Source organism: Drosophila kikkawai, chromosome 2R (genome assembly GCF_030179895.1).
Source record: "Drosophila kikkawai strain 14028-0561.14 chromosome 2R, DkikHiC1v2, whole genome shotgun sequence".
Classification (NCBI taxonomy): Eukaryota; Metazoa; Arthropoda; class Insecta; order Diptera; family Drosophilidae; genus Drosophila; species Drosophila kikkawai.
The window spans coordinates 13,214,439-13,235,154 of NC_091729.1; the positions used below are offsets into that span (position 1 = coordinate 13,214,439).

General features: G+C 43.5%; 8 protein-coding genes across 12 annotated transcripts in view; 5 read left to right on the forward strand and 3 right to left on the reverse strand.

The window, feature by feature from the left end:
* The first annotated feature begins 280 nt into the window (after positions 1–280).
* Positions 281–1,492, forward strand: LOC108082590 (queuosine 5'-phosphate N-glycosylase/hydrolase). Its single transcript, XM_017178054.3, has 2 exons — positions 281–616; positions 677–1,492. Exons 1-2 carry the CDS (start codon positions 355–357, stop codon positions 1,450–1,452), a joined length of 1,038 nt encoding a protein of 345 aa, XP_017033543.1. The 5' UTR covers positions 281–354; the 3' UTR covers positions 1,453–1,492.
* RpL29 (ribosomal protein L29) lies at positions 1,483–1,833 on the reverse strand. The gene is made up of 2 exons (XM_017178057.3): positions 1,726–1,833; positions 1,483–1,662 (listed from the first exon to the last, which is right to left on the reverse strand). The coding sequence occupies exons 1-2, from the start codon at positions 1,825–1,827 to the stop codon at positions 1,534–1,536; spliced, it is 231 nt and encodes a 76-aa protein (XP_017033546.1). The 5' UTR covers positions 1,828–1,833; the 3' UTR covers positions 1,483–1,533.
* A 308-nt stretch (positions 1,834–2,141) lies between these two features.
* On the forward strand, positions 2,142–3,422 carry Sgf29 (SAGA-associated factor 29). Its single transcript, XM_017178056.3, has 4 exons — positions 2,142–2,292; positions 2,347–2,575; positions 2,628–2,785; positions 2,843–3,422. The coding sequence occupies exons 1-4, from the start codon at positions 2,254–2,256 to the stop codon at positions 3,284–3,286; spliced, it is 870 nt and encodes a 289-aa protein (XP_017033545.1). The 5' UTR covers positions 2,142–2,253; the 3' UTR covers positions 3,287–3,422.
* Positions 3,423–3,538: 116 nt separating this feature from the next.
* On the forward strand, positions 3,539–4,783 carry LOC108082340 (ceramide-1-phosphate transfer protein). Its single transcript, XM_017177673.3, has 3 exons — positions 3,539–3,766; positions 3,818–4,035; positions 4,109–4,783. Exons 1-3 carry the CDS (start codon positions 3,618–3,620, stop codon positions 4,402–4,404), a joined length of 663 nt encoding a protein of 220 aa, XP_017033162.1. The 5' UTR covers positions 3,539–3,617; the 3' UTR covers positions 4,405–4,783.
* Positions 4,784–5,267: 484 nt separating this feature from the next.
* On the forward strand, positions 5,268–11,344 carry LOC108082576 (probable multidrug resistance-associated protein lethal(2)03659). Its single transcript, XM_017178033.3, has 7 exons — positions 5,268–5,464; positions 6,177–6,407; positions 6,465–8,697; positions 8,756–8,906; positions 8,964–9,912; positions 9,981–11,047; positions 11,123–11,344. The coding sequence occupies exons 1-6, from the start codon at positions 5,379–5,381 to the stop codon at positions 10,264–10,266; spliced, it is 3,936 nt and encodes a 1,311-aa protein (XP_017033522.1). The 5' UTR covers positions 5,268–5,378; the 3' UTR covers positions 10,267–11,047; positions 11,123–11,344.
* MFS16 (major facilitator superfamily transporter 16) lies at positions 10,327–14,058 on the reverse strand. Of its 3 annotated transcripts, none has more exons than XM_070283989.1 (8): positions 13,818–14,058; positions 13,151–13,367; positions 12,476–12,627; positions 11,842–12,416; positions 11,706–11,741; positions 11,352–11,568; positions 11,144–11,292; positions 10,327–11,085 (listed from the first exon to the last, which is right to left on the reverse strand). In XM_070283989.1, exons 2-8 carry the CDS (start codon positions 13,282–13,284, stop codon positions 10,714–10,716), a joined length of 1,635 nt encoding a protein of 544 aa, XP_070140090.1. In that variant the 5' UTR covers positions 13,285–13,367; positions 13,818–14,058; the 3' UTR covers positions 10,327–10,713. The 3 variants fall into 3 exon arrangements, with proteins under 3 accessions (XP_070140090.1, XP_070140091.1, XP_017033523.1); XM_070283990.1 differs by lacking the exon at positions 13,818–14,058 and adding an exon at positions 13,536–13,724; XM_017178034.3 differs by lacking the exon at positions 11,706–11,741 and having other exon boundaries at positions 13,818–14,057.
* Positions 14,059–14,665: 607 nt separating this feature from the next.
* Positions 14,666–15,520, forward strand: LOC108082392 (uncharacterized). Its single transcript, XM_017177737.3, has 2 exons — positions 14,666–15,017; positions 15,088–15,520. Exons 1-2 carry the CDS (start codon positions 15,003–15,005, stop codon positions 15,406–15,408), a joined length of 336 nt encoding a protein of 111 aa, XP_017033226.1. The 5' UTR covers positions 14,666–15,002; the 3' UTR covers positions 15,409–15,520.
* A 22-nt stretch (positions 15,521–15,542) lies between these two features.
* Positions 15,543–20,716, reverse strand: part of Rgk3 (Rad, Gem/Kir family member 3) — a 28,210-nt gene continuing 23,036 nt past the window's right edge. For 2 of the 3 annotated variants that reach the window (XM_041777084.2, XM_017178085.3), the window contains 4 exons: positions 18,464–18,644; positions 17,852–17,985; positions 17,610–17,717; positions 15,543–16,671 (listed from right to left, as the gene is read on the reverse strand). In XM_041777084.2, the coding sequence (XP_041633018.1) occupies positions 16,525–16,671; positions 17,610–17,717; positions 17,852–17,985; positions 18,464–18,644 (570 nt within the window). In that variant the 3' untranslated portion in view covers positions 15,543–16,524. The remainder of the gene's footprint in view (positions 16,672–17,609; positions 17,718–17,851; positions 17,986–18,463; positions 18,645–20,716) is intronic. The other variant, XM_017178086.3, reaches the window with a different exon arrangement.

The following is a 20,716-nucleotide window of genomic DNA, read 5'->3' on the forward strand; positions in this document are numbered from 1 at the left end:
TGCCGTGTACTGGTCACACTATTCAGCCGACTAGATAGGTTGCTTGAATTTTTCCGGCTGTTTGGCCATTTCTTACAGATTAACGTGGTAAAAAGGAAGCTCGGTTATTTTCCCGGTCCTTTTTTTTTAATGAACTCTGAAAATCAGTGAATAGTGAGTTTAAAAGCTTAAATCTCACCAAACCCGTAGTATCGATATTTAAAAACTTCAAAAATGGCGCCATCGTCGATAGTTTTGCTTCTCAGGCAGGGTTGTCGACTTGTAGGAAATTTTAACATCCTAAATTAGCTTACAGCCTCTTGCAGCGCCAAAACTCGCGACGCTTCAATAAAAGTCTATCAAAAACCTATTAAAATGTCCAAGATCAGCCTTAATCCCCGAGAATCCGGCGCTTATATAGTCGAGAATGCCAAGCACGTGCGTGTCCTGCCTGCAGGCATTCAAAAACTCTCCCAGGAAATCTTGAAAGCTTTGAAAGAAAAGCGCCTCAGCGTTGAAAACTTCTCGCAACACGAATTGCACCCTAATCCGGACCCAAATCAGGCGGAGGAGTATACCAAGGCAGCCGATTGGGTATTTGTGCTGGACACCTTGAACTTTTGCTTCTGGACACCCCGTGAGTATATAGTTGCTACCCCACTTAACATCTCTTATCTTTAAAACTCTGAATTAACAGATAACTACACGAAATACAAGGTCGATGGGTATACCGGCTACTTTGCCTTGTGTGCGGCTGTTAAGAGAGCCATCAAGGAGGGCGTGGACATCATCAATCCCAAGTTCTACTCGGAGATTGACCTCAAAACTCTGGAGAATATTTTCCGATCCGACGATGGGGAGACAAAGATCCCCCTGATCCAGCAGCGTTTGGAAGCCCTGCACGAAGTGGGAAAAGTTCTGCTTGAGAAGTACGACGGACACTTTGAGAATGTGATCAAGGCGGCGGACAAGTCGGCAGTGCGTCTGCTGGAGCTGATTGTGGAGGAGTTTCCCTGCTTCAGGGACCAGGCCGAGTACGCTGGAAAGCGGGTTTCCATCCTAAAGCGAGCCCAGATCCTGGTGGGAGATATATGGTGCTGCTACAGCGCCAAGGGCCTTGGCTTCTTCCACGACATCGACAAGATAACAATGTTTGCAGACTACCGCATTCCACAGGTGCTAGTGCACTTTGGTAGCTTGGAGTACACCAAGGAGCTGATGGACTTTCTCAAGACGGACACTATTCTGGAGAACGGCGACCCCAGGGAGGTTGAGATACGCGGCGCGTCCATACACATCATTGAGGAAGTCAGGGATGCGGTGGTCAAGCTGCTGAAGGAGCAGCACCCGGAGATCTCTCTGGACAACGTCAACTCAGTGGTGATTGACCAGTATCTGTGGGACTACCGGCGCAAGTACAACGCCGACTTGGAGCACATTCCTTTCCACAAGGTGCTGAGCATCTACTACTAACCGGGGAACATAAATAAAGACTCGCTGAGATGTTTGTTAAGTTTTTGTATCCTTTAATGTCACCACAGGCGGAGGAGGAATCTACAGAGTAACTGGCTTGGGCTTGCCCTTCTGCTCAGCAACGCGCTCGTTGTAGCGCTTCACGGACTCCTCGCGGGACAGGTTACCCTTGCGGGCATAACGCTGGTTGATCAGGAACTTCACATCCATCTGCCGGGTGGAAACTCCGATTAGTTGGGAGCTTAAATCGGAGGGCTTTATAAGGATACTTACACCCAGAGTGGACTCGTGGCGTTTGCGCATCGGGCGCTTGATGCCATTGCGGTGCGCCTTCTTGTTCTGGTTGTGATTTGTGTGGTTCTTGGACTTGGCCATCTTAAACTATCCGACGCATCCGAGTTTTGGTGAAGCAGGCACATGAAAACATAAAATATCTCTCATTACAAGTAGTTCGTGGCATTATTTATTGATTTGCACTTCCGGCAAAAGCTGATTTTTAAAGAAAATCTTAACATTTACGGATTTTCTTATAGAATCATTATTTTCGCTACCTACGTTTTCAACACTTCAGCGGAAAAGAAGATGACAATATCGTAAATAACGAATCTATCGATGTTTTTACAATTTAGAGCAGTGTGACCGTTCAAACGGACAAAATAATAGTAATAAACTGTTATACGATAGACTACTGAAAATAATCGATAATTAATTTCCGATGCTGTGTTGTTTTGTTTGCAAAAATAACAATAATCCAAAAGGTAAAAAAAAGCAGCTAAAATTATTAAATAAACAACAAAAAAGATGCCACTTACTGCGGAAAGTGCGGCGCAACAGATACAGGTAAGATAGAACCAGTTTTTACTCGCTAAATGCTACAATTTCTTGGCTTTGCAGGATCGCCTGAAAGACATACAACAACATATTCACATAGTCGACGAGGAGCGTCGCCGGGCGGAGAACTCAATTTCCAGCTTGGTGCGATCCCTGCATGCCACCAATCAAAAGGTAAAACCCCTGCTGAAGGCCAGTTTACTGGAAGCATCCCAGGAAGAGGCCACAATTCGAGCTGCTCTGGCCAAAATCCACGAGATACGCAGCATCCGCAATGAACGCAGGATACAAGGTGAGTTTAACATGAGATTTATTGAGATGATTTTACTAGATTTTCTCCACAGCTCGTAATGCCGGCAACAAGGAGGCCATCCGTCGTGGGGCCCTCATGAAAATGGTGCAGTTATCGGCCCAAACTCTGCCTTTGTTTGTAGGGAAGCTAGGCGAGCGGGCACCTGCCCTTTGCGGAGCCATACCCGCCGAGGGTAACTATGTGGCAAAGGTAGATATATGCTCCTGGCTTGTAGTTACCTCCTTTAATACCTTATGTAATCTTTAGGTTGGTGACAACGTGGCCGCTCTGGCCAAGGGCATCGACGAGGAGGAGAACTGGATCCTGGCAGAGGTGGTGCAGTTCCTGCATCGCCAGAACAAATACGATGTGATCGACATTGACGAGGAGCAAAAGGACCGGCATGTGCTGAGCAAGCGTAAGGTCATCCCGCTGCCTCTTATGCGTGCTAATCCCGAGACCGATGGTCATGCACTGTTCCCTAAGGATACGGTAGTCATGGCTTTGTATCCCCAGACTACCTGCTTCTACAAGGCTATTGTCCATCGTCTGCCTCAAACTGCCACCGAGGATTACGAAGTGCTCTTCGAGGATTCCTCGTATATGAATGGGTATGCTGAACCTTTGCCGGTTGCCCAGAGGTATGTGATTGCATATCGTCCTACAAAAAAGGGAGCTAGCAGTGGCAGCGGTAATCTCTCATCGGCTTAGGAATTATAGTTTTTTTTTACTAGGAATTCTAAGTACTAAAGCTTCTATTTAAACAATTTAAATTATATTTTTTGCTTGTAATATAAGAATATTTTCCAAATAAAAAAAATAAAATTAATAAATATATATTGTATAACAGATTTTATTTAAACTTGCCGCACAAAGCTTAGTATTTCTATATATTTAAAGGTCACTCTACTTTTATAACGTTCTTGGTCTCTGGTATATACCGTAATTGGCAGTATATTTTCAAGCCACGGTCTTACTGTTGGCCAACTTAAATTAAAGTTTTTTAGCACAACAAAGAACAACAAAAAAGGCAGTTAAAAATATGAGCGAAACGGCATTGGCGACGCAGAATGGGGACTCGGGGAACTGCTTTGACATCCTCAACGTGTCCACTCTGTTCGAGAGCAGCCTGATTGGGGAAGATGACGTCCAAATGGACGCCTACTTGACTGCCTACGAGGAAATCATGAAGTAAATAAAGCTCCTTGGTGTAGGAATTAAGGCGACTAATTGGTTTCACAGGTTCTTCCAGCTGATGGGCAGTGTTTTTAGCTTTGTGAGCAGCGATGTGCGCAGTAAGATTGATATATTGTATGCCCTGAGGGCCACGGACACGCAGGATGTGAGGCATTTTGAGACATTTAAGACCATGCTGGAGTACGAGAAGGAGGAGCAACTGCTGGCGAAAAAGGGCTACGTGTCGGGGAGTCGTACGCTACTGCGTCTCCATCGCGGTCTGGGTAAGTTTGGAGAGCTTTTCCTCCGCCTGTCTCTCACATTTTAACTAATTGGCGCTGATTGTGTCTTATCTAGACTTTGTCTACGAGTTTCTCAATCGCGTTCAGGCGCTGGAAGACGACCAAAAGACGGTGGATGTGTGCAAGACGGCCTACGACGACACCCTGGGCAAGCATCACTCCTTTCTCATACGCAAAGGCGCCCGTTTGGCCATGTACGCAATGCCCACTAGGGGAGATCTTCTCAAGCGCGTCTGCTCCGATGTGGGCCTGGCCAAGGAGAACCTGCCGTCAATGCTGAACAACATGCGTATCAATTACGATCGCACGGAACAGCTCTACACGCACCACGACCTGCACAGCTTGCCTTAGAGTCTATGGAAATGCCTGGGTTATAGTCACAAGATGTGATAAAGTGATAGTTACTGCATACAAATCAATCAGTTTTAGCTTTTAAATATTGATATTATACACTTAAGCGAGTAGTCTGTCTTTTGAGATATATTAGCCTCATATGTATATGTGTCCTTTGTCCTTCTAAATTGTATATTCTCCGCATTCAACACTTTATCACAGCTTGTGATTTCCCCAAAATCTAGTTAATGTAGCTAAAATAGTCCAAGTATTTATGTTTTTCTGCCTGCTTTAGGTTTAATTTCTTCATTCCCGTGCAATGTTAGCCCCAAAAAGGATTCCCAATGCCCCAAAGAGTAATTAAAAGGCCATAAAAGCTTTAGTCATGAATGAAAAACTTGTGTTATCTGGGAGTGTATTGAACTTGTTAGACAAACACATGTAGTTTCCTCTGTCTGTGCCGAAAATAATAGCATAATAATCATGGTCACGATTAGATAAGCCTCTTGCTGTGGTCATAAAAGGCCAACTTTGGATACCAGGAGTTGCAATCTGGGTGTTAATATAATCTAACCACAACAAAGACGTTAAAACTCCCCTGTCCTATATATAATCCCGGAATCCGCTTCAGATTTATGGCGGCATCTTAACATTTAACAAGCGCACTTTTGGGGCGCAAATTGCTGCAATGGCCGCTCCTTTGAATTGCAGGCCAATTGCGCTATCGATTACGTCTTAGTCACTATCACTACGTCTCCTCCACTATCAGGAAAGCGAAGAACAAGCTAACGAGCCTGTTGAGTTTACCACTTTATCGCCGGACGGACTAGGCGGCGGTGTGCCTAGTGCAAAAGACCGTATCGTCTAAGATGGTGGCAAACAATCAACACCAACCGACGTCACCGTCTGCTAGGCGTTAAAAGCCCCAGCACCTGACCATTCTGGATCACTTTGAGTTTGTCCAACGCCGTGAACACAATTCGCATGGAGCCATGGATTCCTCTAAACGAAATAATACTACGAAACGTGAGCCTAATCCGTTTACCAAGGCCAACATTATCTCCAAGTGGTTGTTCCTGTGAGTGTTTTGTATTTTTTTTAATTTGTGAAAAGTGACTATATCCCTGCGGAAGTTCGATCCATGCTCTGGGTCAATTAGTGAGCGGTGGCATCCATTTGATTGGATAGTTTATGACGTGCGATAAGTGTCTAAATGTTGACTAGGGTTCGGGTGTACCCATAAACCATATCAACGGGACATTGTAAAACCTGAATATAGTTCCAGATATGGTTTGAGTTATCCAGGATCCATAGTTACTACCAAAAAATGTTTGTTTGGTTTAGTGGGTTTCATAAAGTTTTATGTGTGTTTTATAAAGGAAATTAAATAATATTGCAGGAAATTCGGAAAAATAACTAAGAACTAAGAAATTTATAAATTAACATTAAAAAAAATAATTAAGAACTAAGAAAACCCTAAAAATTAACATTGGAAAATAATAAAAATATGTTTTTAAAGGGGACAAACATACTTCGAGTAAAAGAAAAGGAAACTAAAAAATTATAATAAAAACAATTATAATAATAATAAAATAATGCCCATCCATGGTATTATTTCACCAGACCGTAATCTCCTTCTTCCCATTTTCTGACTTTGATTGACCCTAGAATGTAAGAAGTCACGTATCGAAGCCCGGGATCATTACCTGTCACTTTAAAGCTAACCATGCTCCCCAAGATTCATTGATAAGATATTGAATGACTTATCATTGTTTCCCCCGCCTTTTTAGATGGATGCACAGTATTTTCCGCAAGGGCAGGCGTGAGCAGTTGGACGCCAGTAAGCTTTACGAGCAATTGCCCAGCTTTGACAGTGAAACCCTGACTCGGAATATTCAACCGCACTGGGAGAAGGAGTCGAAGCGAAAGAAGCCCAGCCTGATGAACCTGATCTTCCGCGTCTACGGCTGGCAGTTTGTGCCCGTTTGCGTACTGTATTCCCTGCTGGAGATGGCCATACAGTGAGTACTCCCATACGATTTCCCTAAAGATATATATTTTCTATGAAAAACTTACAGTTCCTTTCAGCCTCTGCTGCTCGGAGGACTCATATCCTACTTTGCCTATGGCCAGACGAGCGTGACCAAGGAGAGTGCCTATCTATATGCCATGGGCATTGTCCTGTGCTCCCTGGTCACCTCGTTGGTGTTCCATCCGTTCATGTTCCATGTGTTTGCCGTGGGCACCAGAGTGAGAGTGGCCTGTGCTGGTTTGGTTTACCGGAAATGTCTTCGTGCCTCGGCGAGTAGTGGTGAAGGGCTTGGAGCCTTGGCCATTTCCGTGATGTCCATCGATTTGTCACAGTTTGATCTGACCTTTTACTTCTTCCACGACTTGTGGAAGGGACCCGTGGAGGCGTGCATCTTTGGCTACCTGATGTACCTTCAGGTGGGCTGGACCTCGCTGATTGGCATAGCCTTTATCGTGATCCTGATTCCGCTCCAAGCCTGGGCTGCCAAGGCTGCTGCTCATTTCCGTTCAGAGTCGGCGAAGCATCGCGACGAAAGAGTCAAGCTAATGAACGAGATCATCACCGCCATCCAGGTGATCAAAATGTATGCGTGGGAAAAGTCCTTTGGCAAACTGATAGCCGCTGTGAGAAAGTCGGAGGTGAAGGCCATCCGGGGATCCATGAGCATCTATGCCGCCCTGCAGTGCACCAATATGATCTCGAAGATATCACTGTTTCTCAGTCTGGTGGCCTACGTTTATGTGGGTGATCTGGTCACTGCCAAAAAGGTGTTCATCCTGTCCTCCTACTACGGACTCCTGAATGATTCTCTGCTTCACTACTGGCCCATGGCCATTACCACCTGGGCGCAGACTCTGGTCAGTGCCCGTCGTGTGGTGGAGTTCCTCCAGCAGGTGGAGAAGCCCGAGGAGGAAGGTTGCTGTCGCGACAATCCCGGACTGCAGTTAGATACAGAAAAGCCCAAGCCGGCGAAGGTGGGCCGCCTGCATTGCGTGAAGAGCGAGGTGAAGTGTCTGAGCTTCCGAAAAGTGAGCGCCAGTTGGGACAAGCCGAGCACCAAGCATCCCAGGAAGCCGCATATTGAGGGAATCTCCTTCCACGTCAAATCCGATCAGTTTGTGGGTGTGGTTGGTAATGTTGGCTCTGGCAAGAGCACCCTACTCCATGCTATTCTCGGTGAGATCGAGCTGATGCAGGGCCGCGTGGAGATCCATGGCAGGATCAGCTATGCCGCCCAGCAGCCTTGGGTGTTCCAGGGCAGCATCAGGGAGAACATTCTCTTCGTGGAACCCTACGAGGAGCATCGCTATCGAGCTGTGGTCCATGCCTGCCAGCTGGAAAGGGATCTGGAGCTGCTGCCGCGTGGCGATGCCACTGTTGTGGGCGAACGAGGCATCAGCTTGAGTGGCGGACAAAAGGCAAGGATTGCCCTGGCCAGAGCCTGCTATCGCCAGGCGGATATATACCTATTCGATGATCCCCTGGCTGCTGTGGATGCCCAAGTGGGCAAGCTGCTGATGGACAAGTGCTTTCATCGCCTGCTCGCCGGCAAAATGCGCATCCTGATCACTCACCATGTGCAGTTGCTCAAGAGCGTGGATCACCTGCTGCTCCTGGAGGCAGGTCATCTCACCCAGCAGGGCAGCTACGACCAGCTGAAGGATATTATAACACACCATGCTGCTTTGGATCTGGAGGCCATCGAGGAGGATAAGATTCAGGTGAAGCGAGTGCTCAGTCAGGTGGACAGGACTTCCAAGCTTAGTAAAGGTGAAGAGGAGGCCGCTAGCGCTTTGGATATGGATGAGGATGCCAACACGGAACAGCAGCTCCAAGGAGCCGTGAGCTATGACACCTACAAGGCGTACTTTAAGGCTTTGGGAGCTCCTTTCCTGGCCTGTTTGGTTCTTTCGCTTTTCGTCTTTGCCCGCGGCTGCCAGGCTCTTATGGACATCTTTATCTCCCGCTGGGCCACCTGGGAGGAGGATCGTGGCTATGATTCTATAGATGATTTGGAATCCACACGCACCAAGATGGTTACCTATTACACAATCCTCTTGCTGCTAACCTTGGCTTTGTTTTTGTTGCGCACCTTTGGCTTTTTCTTCATGTGCCTGAGGATCTCCCTGAAGCTGCACGATCAGCTCTATCATGGCATCATCCGCGCCTGGATGTACTTCTTTAATGCCAATCCCTCGGGACGCGTGCTTAATCGGTTTTCCAGTGATATACAGAATGTGGATGTGACCCTGCCGCAGGCCATGATGGACTCCTTGCAGGTATTTTATTCAGGATTTAATTTGTAAGATTTTTTTAATGGTTTTTGAATTTCTATAGTTCCTGGTGGATGTGGTGGCTGTTCTGGTGATTGTAACCATAGCCAACTATTGGCTGCTCATCCCAGCAGCCATCATGGTGCTGCTCCTTTACCTCTGCCGTGCCCTGTACATAGGAGCTAGCAGGAGTCTGAAAAGAATTGAGAGCTTGAGTGAGTTTACAACTTAATTATTTAATTTAAACTTTACTAATACTCTTCCTTAACCAGCTCGCAGCCCCATATACTCGCACACAAATCAAACCTTCCATGGTCACACCACCATTCGCTCCATGGACGCCATGCCGCAGCTGGAACAGACCTTCCATGGCCACCAGAACACCAATTCCTCAGCGCTGTTTCTCTATGTGAGCGCCAATCGGGCCTTTTCCTTCTGGACAGATCTGATTTGTGTGGTCTACATCCTGGCGGTGACCTTCAGTTTCCTGGTCATTGATCAGAGTTTCTACAGCGGCGATGTGGGCTTGGCCATCACCCAGAGCATGACACTGGTCATCATGTGCCAGTGGGGTATGCGACAGACCGCAGAAATGGAGAACAATATGACCAGTGTGGAGAGAGTCCTGGAATACGCACAGATGCCCTCGGAACCACCGCTGGAAAGTCCCAAGAGTCTCGAATTGGCCAAGGAGTGGCCACAGGCAGGTCATCTACGTTTTAGGGAGCTCCGAATGCGTTATGCTCCTGCAGATGCGGATATCCTGCGTGGCCTTAACTTTGAATCACAGCCCATGGAGAAGATTGGCATCGTGGGTCGCACAGGAGCAGGCAAATCGTCTATTATTCAGGCTTTATTTCGCCTGGCCTTCAACAAGGGCACCATTGAGATTGATGGCCTGGATATAGGCCAGTTGGGTCTCCACGATCTGCGTAGTCGAATCTCTATAATACCCCAGGATCCAGTGCTGTTTTCGGGGAGCCTACGCTTTAATCTAGATCCTTTCGAGGAGAAGAGTGATGAGCAGCTGTGGAGTGCTCTGGAGGATGTTAAGCTAAAGAAACATGTGGCCAGCTTGGAGGGAGGGCTTTCTTGTCACCTCCAGGATGGTGGCTCCAACTTCAGCATGGGTCAGAGGCAGCTGGTGTGCCTGGCGAGGGCTATTCTACGACAGAATCGAGTCCTGGTGATGGATGAGGCCACAGCGAATGTGGATTCAGAGTAAGTATATTACCAAAAGATCAAAAATAATTTATTTATAATTCTTAATATTATTTCCTCTTCCCCAGAACTGATATCCTGATCCAGGAAACCATCCAGACCAAATTTGCCGAGTGCACAGTCCTGACAATTGCCCATCGCCTGCACACGGTGATGGACAACGACAGTGTCCTAGTGATGGATGCGGGCAGAATTGTGGAGTTTGGAGCACCGCACAAGCTCTTGCAACGCAAGGAGGGAGTCCTGCTCAAGTTGGTCAATCAAAATGATGCAGCAACAGTTAATTTTCTCAAAAAGATTGCCGCTGAGAGTTATGCACGACGAAACAAAAGAGATTCTCTAAAAAATGAGTGATAGATTAGACCAGATCTCCGCTAGAAACAGGACCTAGTGATATGTTTTTTCTCACAAAAATTGTACAGTCAAATCCGGTTTTATTGGTGGTGTACGAAAAGTGTACGATAAAGTGTATTTACATAGCTATAGAATTACGCTAAAAACTAATGATAGTTCGGCACTTAAAACGACGAGACTCTGACACACACGCACTCTAGGTTCGCACACACACAAGATTACAAAATAGATGTATATGTATATATGTAGGTAATATATATCAAAACTGTAAACTTGATGGATTTAAAATAAGTTTAGGTTTAAACTAGGATCAGAATCACACTCTGATATGCTCTCGAATGTAAACGCAAACCGAAACAGTTCTATATGTACACAGAACGCTTAATAAAACAAATAAATAAACGGTCAAACCACATCTACATCCACATTCTCCGCTTCCTCTGCCTGCTATTCGATCCGTATGCGATGCGATGAGCGGCGCAGTGCAGAAAACTCCTTGATCACCAGTCGTCCCAGCAGCACCATGGCTATAATATCCGCCACAATGAGCATATGGAAGACATTCTGCCAGCCAGTGGTGGAAATGAGACCCGCTAAGAGCGGACCCACAGCGGCACCAATCGATCCTGTGCCATCAATTATGGCCGTTACCGTGGCCAAAGCATTTGCATTGCCCTCCAGACAGCTGTGCTGGCCCAATTCCGCACTCACCGAGGTCGTTATGAGAGCATAAGGGCCATTCACAAAGATGCCAACCACAATCAGCAGGAAAATGCTAATCGTAAGCGACAATGCACCATATTGTTGATACATCAGCAACTGCAAACGAATACAGATTATAATCTCTGATTTATAGGGAATGGGAAAGGCAACTTACAATGGGCGAGGCAATGAACAGCATGCCGGTGCAGACGGTGGCTGACATTCCGCTGACATCGGATAGATAGCCCGCAGCTATGGCGCCCAGAATGCCGCCCACATCGAAGAGGGTGGAGAGATCAGCGGACAGCTGAGGGCCCAGGGTGACTGAATAATAATTTAAAAGATGAATAATAACATTTTGAAGATTCAAAATTAATACTTACTGGAAGACTGTATGTACAGGGGCAGCCAGTACATGAAGGTGTAGCTGACCAGCTTGGTAAAGAACAAACACAGCGAGAACTCCACCACACCGGGTATGTACAAAGCATCAATCAGGCTTATGGGGCGACCATGGCCCCTCTGATGGATGGGCTGTTGAGAGGCTGAACGGGCCAGAATGGGAGTGCGTTCGGTGGGTGCCGATCTGTAGTTGATTTCCTGCAAAAAGTACAAAATTTTGTTACTCATTTACCCTAAAAAATAAGCATTTATAGCTATATCAAAGCGCCAAATGTACAAAAGCCATAAATAATCGACAAAGCAAGCTGAGAGATTCCACGATTTCATGCACTTACAGTTTCCGAAGAGCCGTAACCCAAACTGACCACACACTAAGGCCGAGCAAAACGTTAGTTTAGTTAAGAAATCACAACAGCAACATAAAATAATACAAAAGAGCGCCATAGGAGCACTGCTACCCTTCATACTCACAGCATCATTGTGTCGTATTTGCTCTTCATCATCCCCATGATCCTCCTGATCCGATTCATTGGCCACGCGTCTCTCCTGCTGCCCTGTCTGCGGATAACAGCCCACAATCTCCGGTTGATCCACCAGAAAAAGGAAAAGTAAAAAGCCCACGGCTGCTATGATAATGCCAGGCACCACAAACGACATCGCCCAGTCACTCTCCACATAGTGGGCTGCTATCAGTGTGCCCAGAATATTGCCAATCGAGGTATGACTATTCCAGATGCCAAAGATCAGGCCACGCTTTGATTTGCCAAACCAGCGACCAACCAGGGCCACCACACCAGGCCAACCCGTTGTCTGGAAGATGCCAGCGCAGATTTGCACCAGAATGAAATACCACAAGCTGTGGATATTTGAGGTGCGGGCTATGCCAAACATGTAGGTGAACACGCCGGTGAGGATCATGCCCATGGAGAGGAAGTAGCGCAGCGAAACGCGCTCTGCCACAAAGCCCGAGGCGAACATGGCAATGGCATAGGAGAAGAGGAACGCCGAGTCCATCATGCCAAAGAGGGTGGTGGCATCGGGACCATCTGTGAGATAAGAGTAAAGGTAAGGAAAAAGGAAGCAAAAAGGAGGAGCTTGTACTCACCAAAGGGCGGATAGCCACAGTCCTGCCCCGCCGTGGCCGGCGTTGTAGAGCAATTACCCTGCAGCACTGACTTGACCACGGATATGGGCTTGCGGCACATGTGGTAGCAGGCATAGGCCAGAAAGGTTAGCACAAACACAGACATTTTGTAGCTGGAAGAAAGAGGTTGTCGTTAATATAGGTTTAAAATATATTTATATATTTTAAGTCTTAAAATCAGTGCAGGCTAACGAATTTATAAGATAAACGCTGGGTAATCACAACAGTTAGATGAAAGATTAAGGCTTTTCTTATCGCTAGCAGTTTTTAATGAAAATTTGTTCAGGTTTTGCTATTTTGTTGATAAGAAACCTATTTGCAGTTGTCAGTCTTACTAATTTCGTGGAAATAATGTGGAAAAAGACAAAACAGATGTTTTTCGGTGGGTTTTTCATAAAATTTCAACTTGGTTTCTTAAGGAATTAGAGTATTTTAAAGTGTAAAAATAATGTTTAATCTCTAAAACGTGTCAAAAATACCTTCTAAAGTCATAAACAATCAAGAAACAGACTTCTTAAGCGGGCTTTCCCCCTAAAACTGAGACTAAAATGCGTTCTTAATCAATCAATTCCACAAAAGAACCACCAAAAACCCAGAAAATAGGTTGATAATGAAACCCTAGCTTTGTATACTCACAGCAAATCTCTGCGTGCGTGGAAGCGGGTGCAGCATTGGCGCGACAGCCGCTGCACCATCCGGATGCCAAAGGGCACATCGTTGTAGTTGTTGCTCATCTTACGCGTTCTGCCCAAACCCAGTGGAGCTCTCATCGACCGATTGGGGTGCCACTAGCCAAAAAGGTGGCCGCTGCTCACGTCCAGCGAGCGTTCTCCGTTCCGTAAGAGTCAGTTACCTGGTAAAACAAAGTCAATCAACAGGTAGGTGAGTGATGTTCACGTAGGTGACTCAGATTCAGGTAAAGCGGCGGAGTGGGTCGCGGTTTTGCGGATGGATAAGCCACGGGGATTGGGTTTCGGCAAAGTTCGGATACTATATCCGACCTTATCTTTCAGATACATACCATATGGATGCATATGTATATGTAAGGTTTTTCTTGTTTACGTCGTCGCTTGCTTCCACTCAAACAATGACACTTTCCGCTCCGTATCGCAGTTATGAGGCTATAAAATACGTTTCCGCTTCACTATTCTGCTGCGTTGGCGAATTTTTCCCTCGGCTTTGATAGCGCTGTTTTCTCTAACTTTGCAGATAAGGTTTGCCGCTAGTATTTTATCTCATAAATTGCGACAATTTATCAGGTATGTTGGGGTAACCCACACGTTGTTATTTAATATTTAATCACCTTTTTTTGTTGTAATCGAGTAATTTATAGAGTATTCTTGCGTCGGCTTGCGGCGCTTATAACTTCAGTTTCTGTCTCGCCCCCAAAAAAACACGGAACTCGAGCGGCTGCTGGCAGTTTGTTAATAAATGGGTTGACTTGATAATGCGACACTGAAAACGCGACAGTTGCCATGTATTATTATCGTCGAGCAAACACTGAAGGAAGTAAATATTACTTCGTGGAAAAAATAACAAAAGACAAATAGTGTGACCAGTTTAGGGTGGCTGTAAAATATTCCGTATTATTTTCGGTTACTTTTAGGAGATTTCTTGTGGCTCCGTTCATCAACAGCTGATTTTGGTATTAATTGAGGGTATTAAGAATTACCTAAAAAAGGACATAGAGCGTGCCAATTTAAAACTTGGCTGTTACATTTCATAATTTATTTATTGGCTAATATTAGTATAAACAAAGTAATTATGGCTTCAATTTGTGTACGAAATTTAATCTAAGCTTTAGAATATAAGTATTCATTACATTAAAAAAAAGTTTCTATTAGTTTTAAAAACATAGTTTTAAAAACAGTTTTAAAAACATATAAATGTAAAATGTATATAATTAAATTAATATATTAATCATTAAATTAATACCTCAATAATTTAACCCCGCTATTTTCTTAAATATCACTTATATAAGTGTAAGTTTAAGGAATTTTATATTGATGCGCCATATATTTTAGGTAACACTTTGCATCCCAACACTTCGATTTACTCTTCCAATTAGTTGGTGCGACTTAATTCCGGGACTCAGTTCCTAAGATCACGGGCTAATTATTATTTTTTTGACACGCGACCAGATGAACAAATAAAAATTAGTCACTATTGTACTTAGTGCCAGTTTTGTTGAAAATAAAAACAAATCCCATGTGCACATGACCTGGCTTTTCAATCAGACTCGCCTGAGAGCGGAAAATGCTCTCGTTTTTTCAACACTATACCGCTAATTTCCACCGCCGGCAGTGTGAAAATCAAGGCGAGAAATAAGAACAATTGCAGGTGTTAATCAGTTAAAGGCAAAAACAATTTTGCATCTTGTATAAATTGGCGAGCCAGACCAAACTGAAGGCACACTTGATAACCTGCAGTCCAGCTTTAAGCAAGTACATTTTTATAAAAGAAAAACTAGAGTAAAAATCTGTTTGAAATGCAGTACAGACAAGTAAGTTAATATATATAATTTTTAAAAGTATTTAAGTTTTAATGGAATTTTTTCTTAATCGGAAAAATAGCTGATCTTTCAACTGATGGCCTGCTTAGCCACCTTTGAGCTGGTGCTTGGTTATCCCCAGGAACGTGACTCCCAGGCAGAGCAAAACCAAAGACTGGAGGCAAAAGATCAAGCCATCACATCCAGTGAAGCCCTGGAAAATCTCTACAGCAATGTGAGAACTCTGAGCAGATTGAGGAGAGCTCTGGATGAGCTGGCCTATGAGGAGGCAGCCGATGACTTGGAGCTGGCCGAGATCAATGTATTTCGTCCCCTGTTCCGCTATCGATCCCAGGTGGCCAGACAGGTGCCTAATCCCCAGCAGCAGCAGCAGTTTGGCTAATATATAATATAACACAATAATTTAATTTATTTAATAATATTTAATAGTTAATTTTTATACCAAAATTTAGGTCTTTAAGAAATAAAACCAAACCCTTATTTATATTGTTAAACATTTAAATACATATTTTATTTATTATATTTATATATGTACACATCAACTCTATATGGTATATATGTTAAGGATATTATTGTAGTTTGTGTTTTCATGTCTCCACATTTGAGCACATTGACATGATGGCATTATTTTTTGTGGATGACACGCGAATTCCTTGCATTGCACTTGAATTTGTTATATTTTGTTTATTTGTTTTGGAAGGATCTCTATCCCTAATATAGACATACACACATACGTACATATTTGACTAAGGAAGACACAAAGAATATTGAATTCTAAAACTACATATTCATACTCGTTAATGGTGGACACTCATCGAGGGCTAACTTTTGATTAAACAACTTGACCCTGTAAGACTCCCCTAAGCTTTAAGTAACGAATTGTTCAGGCCCTATATATACACACACATTTACACACAGATATATATTCTATATAAATCTTATACAAAAATCGTTTAGATATATATATATTCTTTGTTTTCTGAACTGGTAAATATTTAAGCTGCTAGCCAGCTTATGAAAAATATTCCCTCGCTACACACACGCTCTGCTCGTGGCTTAGAAAAGTTACTAAAGTTGCTAGTTAAGTACACAAGTTCTCTGTTTATTTTAGTTGCACTTTTTAGTTATAGTTTAGTTAGTATGTTTTTGGTTTTTGCTCCTTTCGCTTGGTTCCATTGGGTCGTCTCCTGGCGCTAGCCTGCTCACTACACTACGTCGACTGGTCATGTTTTACATTTACATTAAATTTGATTTAATTTTTGATTATCGGGCTTAAGTTTAGACATTACATGGGGCTGGGATGGGTGGAGGGCTTCGAACCTGCTGTCGAAACCTGTTTACATATTAGATGAGTCCCATCCTGGGTAGCACTTAGAGATAAAGCTTTCCGCCTGCGCCTCGCCTCGCCTCCTGTTCACATATTCACATATCGATACAGAGCGAGAGGTAACCCTTAAAGTATAGTACATATATGTATGTATATAGCATGCTGGCTGGCTTAGAGCACCTGCAGGTTCTCGCAGTGCTTGAACTTGGAGTCCTCCTTGCCCAGGATCCAGGTGAGCATCTGGCGTGCCTTCATGCTGGCCAGCATTACGCTGCGGCTCTTGTACCAGTGAGCCGGAGAGTTGGCGTCCCTTGGTCCCTGCAATCCATATAGTAAATCATTAAAAAACGAGTCTCAAAAAATGTCTTCAAAAAGAAAAGATAGAGCCAAACAGCATCTATTTACATTTACTCTCTGTTCGAGTTTATTTTTATGGTTATTTCCAGTATGGGTTTTGCATTTTTCTTGGCTCTGTGCTGTTTTTTTTTTTGGGGGCATACTCGTAAGATAATAAACAACCAACGAAGGAAGACAAGAGCAAAACAGTTTGGCAGTTTGCGTCGAATAGTTTCTGTACTTTTTGGACACTTGACACATTTCCTTGTTGGCAAACTCACAGAACTTGTGGGAACTTGGCAAGAGATCAAGGGAGGAGCGGTTACTGGACCTTATGCATAATTTATACAGTCTAACAAACACACAAAAAACAAGGGAGTTGTTATAGCACTCTTAAAAATAAGTATTTTTAATGAAGAAATTTTTCAGGAATTTATTTCAACTTTGAACCTTTTCAAGAACATTTTTGTAAAATTGGAAAAGGAAATATAATGCTGAAGAATAATAATAACAAAATTAAATTAATTTGCTGAAAAAAGGTTTTTTTAAAATTTATAAATTATTAAGAAAAGCCAATTAAATGTGGCGAAAGACACTCGAAAATATTGAAAGTGTTGCTAAACAAATGTTGCTAGGAACATGTTGAGCAACACCATCGCCATTTTGAATTATTTTTAGAAAATATCTTTCTTATTTAATTGAAAATTTCGATTTTTTTTCATTAAAAAGTCTTAATATTTTTTAGAGTGAACCACTATACACATTATTTCATGCTTTATTTGTAGTTTTGGATAAGGGAGGATGTTGAAAACACACATCAAACATCGATTAAACTCAGTCCGAAATGGGAAAAGGCTAGTTTATAAATTGGAGTGGGTGTATTTTTTAGTCGGTCGGGGGTACTTTTATATTTTACTTACCCCATCGCCAGTTTTAAGATCAGTCAGACATTTATCAGTTTCTACAACAGTCTCTACGTTCTTGTTTTCTCTAAATTTGCTTTTATCTTTTGATTTTTTTGGATTAAGCTGCGAAAGCGATCGATTTACATTGATTACAAAGACACCAAATACAGAGATATAGAGAGGGGGGATAGCTGAACCAGATCTACTAAAGCTAGACCTAAGGGGGGTACTATATGGGTTTATTTCCTGTTACTCACCTGGAGCTGGTTCTGGTCTTTTTTTAGCCGAATCTGGGTAAGAGTGCCGGCTAGGAGCTCATCGCAATTGTGATTAATGCCCACAGAGACCTCGATAAATTTGGCACCGAATGTGCAGGCCAGGCATTTGCCATCTGGAGGGGAATAAAATTATTAAAATGATTAGAAAAATATTGTTTTAAAAATTAAAAACTATTTTAAATTGATTTAATACATTTATATAATCTGCTCTATAAAATCTTTCCTGAAGTCATAACATAATTCATATCATATTCTAAAAGGAAGAGAGCTGGAAACTCTAGGAAAATGTTAGCTTAAAAGGTTTTCCACTCTAGGTAGGGATCTACAAGGATTTTCTGAAGTGTATCTTGATCTTAAATCTGCATTGTTTTTTTTCTTTACAAGAAAGCACAACGTCTCACGTACATGAAAGAGGTAACAGTCGGTGTTGCGTTGTACTAAACTTTTATAATCCCGAAAACCCCTTTGTTATATGATTTTTTCCACCCTAAGCTAGGATTAGAAAAGGATTTGCCTGGGTCACGCCACAAAATTGACGATGCAAATGAAATGCAATGACCGACAACGGCTAATTGCAGTCCAAGTACTTACCCTGAGCGGAGACGGCGCGTGAGCGGGCCAAATCAATTTTGTTGGCCACCAGAATGGTGGGGCGATGGCGCAGTAGGTCCATGTCCTGCAGCCGCGATAGGATCTGCTTGGCCCGCGTAAAGGACTCCTTGTCAATGCAGGAGTAGACCACCAGAAATGCATCCGCCTCCTCCAGTTCGTCCTGCCAGGAAGAAAAGAGAAAAGAAAATCTAATTGAAACACGACTCGAAACGAAACAAAATTCAACAAGTTTTTCAACATTCTCAGGCTTTCCTTTTCGTGACTGCTGAAAGTATTTAATGCCGTGTTTTATGGCAGGCCCCCTCCCAGGTCCGAGTTGAAAATTAAAAGTTGCCTCCCCCCAAACACAGCCCGACTCAAGTGCAGAAAGTGGAGCATCCTGTGCGCCACTCCTACCTTTTGTGTTCGGTACTTTTGCATTTTATGCTCGTAAAAATTAAAATTATGGCCACTTGGCATCGCAATAACGTGGCAAAAAGAAAAGAACGAATAAAGTTGCCCCCGACTTGCACAGACTTTTAATGATGTTCATTTATCTGGCCCATACATTAACAGGTCAGCGGGATGGCTCTATCGTTGTCCAGCTCCTTCGAATTTCGCTTTACTCCTTGGTGGCTCTTAAAGGTGTGAAGGTAAGGCTTTTATTGCTGCTTATCATTAAAGGTATTAAAAGGTGAGACAGTATAGGGTATGCTAGGGAGTTTTTTCTTAAGGAATTTTCTTAAATTTTGTTTAAGAAATTCTTCTTTAAATATTCTTCCAACAGTTCTCCCATAAATTTTAGCTTTTTAATGCTAAAAATAAAATCTATAAAAATCTGGTAAACATTTCCCAAAAAGCATTTTCCTTGAATCTAAATCCTGATGGAGGTTTTCCTTTATTTCCTTGATACCTTTTGGGTATTTAAGATGTCCAATCTTTCAATCTTTGTCTTCGGCAAGGTAGGCAGGTTTCCTTTCGCTTCCTGACTGTTTTTGGCTTCCGTTTGCGGCTCATAAAACCAAGCCAACATTTGTAAATTTTTTTTGGCACTTGAAACGAAATCGAAGCGGCTTAAGGTCAAAACCTTAAGCAATTTATTATTTGTTTGTTGTTTTTTTAGCAGAGCTTTTCTTTGGTTTTCGCCACCATGCACGAGCGCTTTAATTCGCTTGATTCCTGTGTCACATTTCGCCGAATGGATAAATTGTTGCCATTTCCTTTTGTTTGTCGGGGTCCCCAGACGGAGTCCAAGTCCGAGCCGGAGTCTCCCGGTCCCAGGCCTCGTCTTCGGCGTCATCACCATCATGGCTATCGCCCTCGTCATCGGCGTTTGTAATTATCATTATCGCGTTCATTTGTATTGTTTGCCAGCCTTGTGCCGGCCTGGTCTGGTCTGGCCCGTTGGCCATTTGGCATTCGGCCAGCAATTTGGCATTTCGATTGCACAGCGGCTCATATTGTTGTATTTATATTATTCCCCTTTCCCCCTGTTTTCATGTTTGTTGTTTTTCCCTTCTTTTAGTTTTCTTGTAAGTATTTCTGGCGGCTGCAAATCGCTTCGGTTGCAGGCGGTGGCGGCGCCTGTCTGACAGGATTCTAAATGAATTCCTTAAATTATTTCAAACTAGCAACAGCCGGCATCCTTGCAGCTCTGCTCCGTGCACTTGGCCGTAATTAACCGCAGTTCGCAGATTGCTTGAAAGTCCCTAAAACTTCGCATAGTTTTTCCCCCGAGTTGAAAGGAGCTTTTCGTCTTTGTTTTGGCATTTTCTATAGGTAAAAGCACTCGGAAAAATAAGGTAGGAGAGTTAGGATATCAATTTGTGTCTTAAAAACCTAAAATATATTTTTTATAATTTTTAAAATTTAGTTAAAGGGTTCCCTGAGAAATTTCTATACCTGAAACCCAATTTAAATTCCAACTCCTAGTCCTTCTCTCCTTTGGCTTTGCTCATCTCATTTTGCATCTGTAATTAATTCACTTTGTGCAATTTATGCTCGTCCAGTTGGCAAATCACTCGCCGCTCCCCAAAGGCAAAATCCCTGCCCAAGCGGACAAGCTCATTTGTCTTGCTGACGGACAGGACAAGGAACGGTCAGCAAACGACCCAAACGACCACCACAAGGCGGAGGGCACGGTACAAAGCTGGCTTTTGCGGTGGAAGCCCAGTTAATAGTGAAATATTTAACGACAATTACAAACACAAATAGGGCGAGCGAAAGCTGTTGACTTTAGTGCGGGTTGTTTCC

What these genes read in the sequence shown, in the direction of transcription:
- LOC108082590 (XM_017178054.3), top strand. Translation starts at nt 355, where the DNA reads ATGTCCAAGATCAGCCTTAATCCCCGAGAATCCGGCGCTTATATAGTC. An exon ending in CTTTTGCTTCTGGACACCCC is followed by an intron (nt 617 to 676) that starts GTGAGTATATAG and finishes CTGAATTAACAG; the next exon opens with ATAACTACACGAAATACAAG.
- RpL29 (XM_017178057.3), bottom strand. Translation starts at nt 1,827, where the DNA reads ATGGCCAAGTCCAAGAACCACACAAATCACAACCAGAACAAGAAGGCG. An exon ending in GCCACGAGTCCACTCTGGGT is followed by an intron (nt 1,663 to 1,725) that starts GTAAGTATCCTT and finishes TCCACCCGGCAG; the next exon opens with ATGGATGTGAAGTTCCTGAT.
- Sgf29 (XM_017178056.3), top strand. Translation starts at nt 2,254, where the DNA reads ATGCCACTTACTGCGGAAAGTGCGGCGCAACAGATACAG. An exon ending in GTGCGGCGCAACAGATACAG is followed by an intron (nt 2,293 to 2,346) that starts GTAAGATAGAAC and finishes TTGGCTTTGCAG; the next exon opens with GATCGCCTGAAAGACATACA. An exon ending in CAATGAACGCAGGATACAAG is followed by an intron (nt 2,576 to 2,627) that starts GTGAGTTTAACA and finishes TTTTCTCCACAG; the next exon opens with CTCGTAATGCCGGCAACAAG.
- LOC108082340 (XM_017177673.3), top strand. Translation starts at nt 3,618, where the DNA reads ATGAGCGAAACGGCATTGGCGACGCAGAATGGGGACTCGGGGAACTGC. An exon ending in GCCTACGAGGAAATCATGAA is followed by an intron (nt 3,767 to 3,817) that starts GTAAATAAAGCT and finishes TTGGTTTCACAG; the next exon opens with GTTCTTCCAGCTGATGGGCA. An exon ending in GCGTCTCCATCGCGGTCTGG is followed by an intron (nt 4,036 to 4,108) that starts GTAAGTTTGGAG and finishes TGTCTTATCTAG; the next exon opens with ACTTTGTCTACGAGTTTCTC.
- LOC108082576 (XM_017178033.3), top strand. Translation starts at nt 5,379, where the DNA reads ATGGATTCCTCTAAACGAAATAATACTACGAAACGTGAGCCTAATCCG. An exon ending in CTGCTGGAGATGGCCATACA is followed by an intron (nt 6,408 to 6,464) that starts GTGAGTACTCCC and finishes AAAAACTTACAG; the next exon opens with TTCCTTTCAGCCTCTGCTGC. An exon ending in CCATGATGGACTCCTTGCAG is followed by an intron (nt 8,698 to 8,755) that starts GTATTTTATTCA and finishes GAATTTCTATAG; the next exon opens with TTCCTGGTGGATGTGGTGGC.
- MFS16 (XM_070283989.1), bottom strand. Translation starts at nt 13,284, where the DNA reads ATGAGAGCTCCACTGGGTTTGGGCAGAACGCGTAAGATGAGCAACAAC. An exon ending in CTGTGGCTATCCGCCCTTTG is followed by an intron (nt 12,417 to 12,475) that starts GTGAGTACAAGC and finishes CTTATCTCACAG; the next exon opens with ATGGTCCCGATGCCACCACC. An exon ending in CCTGTACATACAGTCTTCCA is followed by an intron (nt 11,293 to 11,351) that starts GTAAGTATTAAT and finishes ATTATTATTCAG; the next exon opens with TCACCCTGGGCCCTCAGCTG.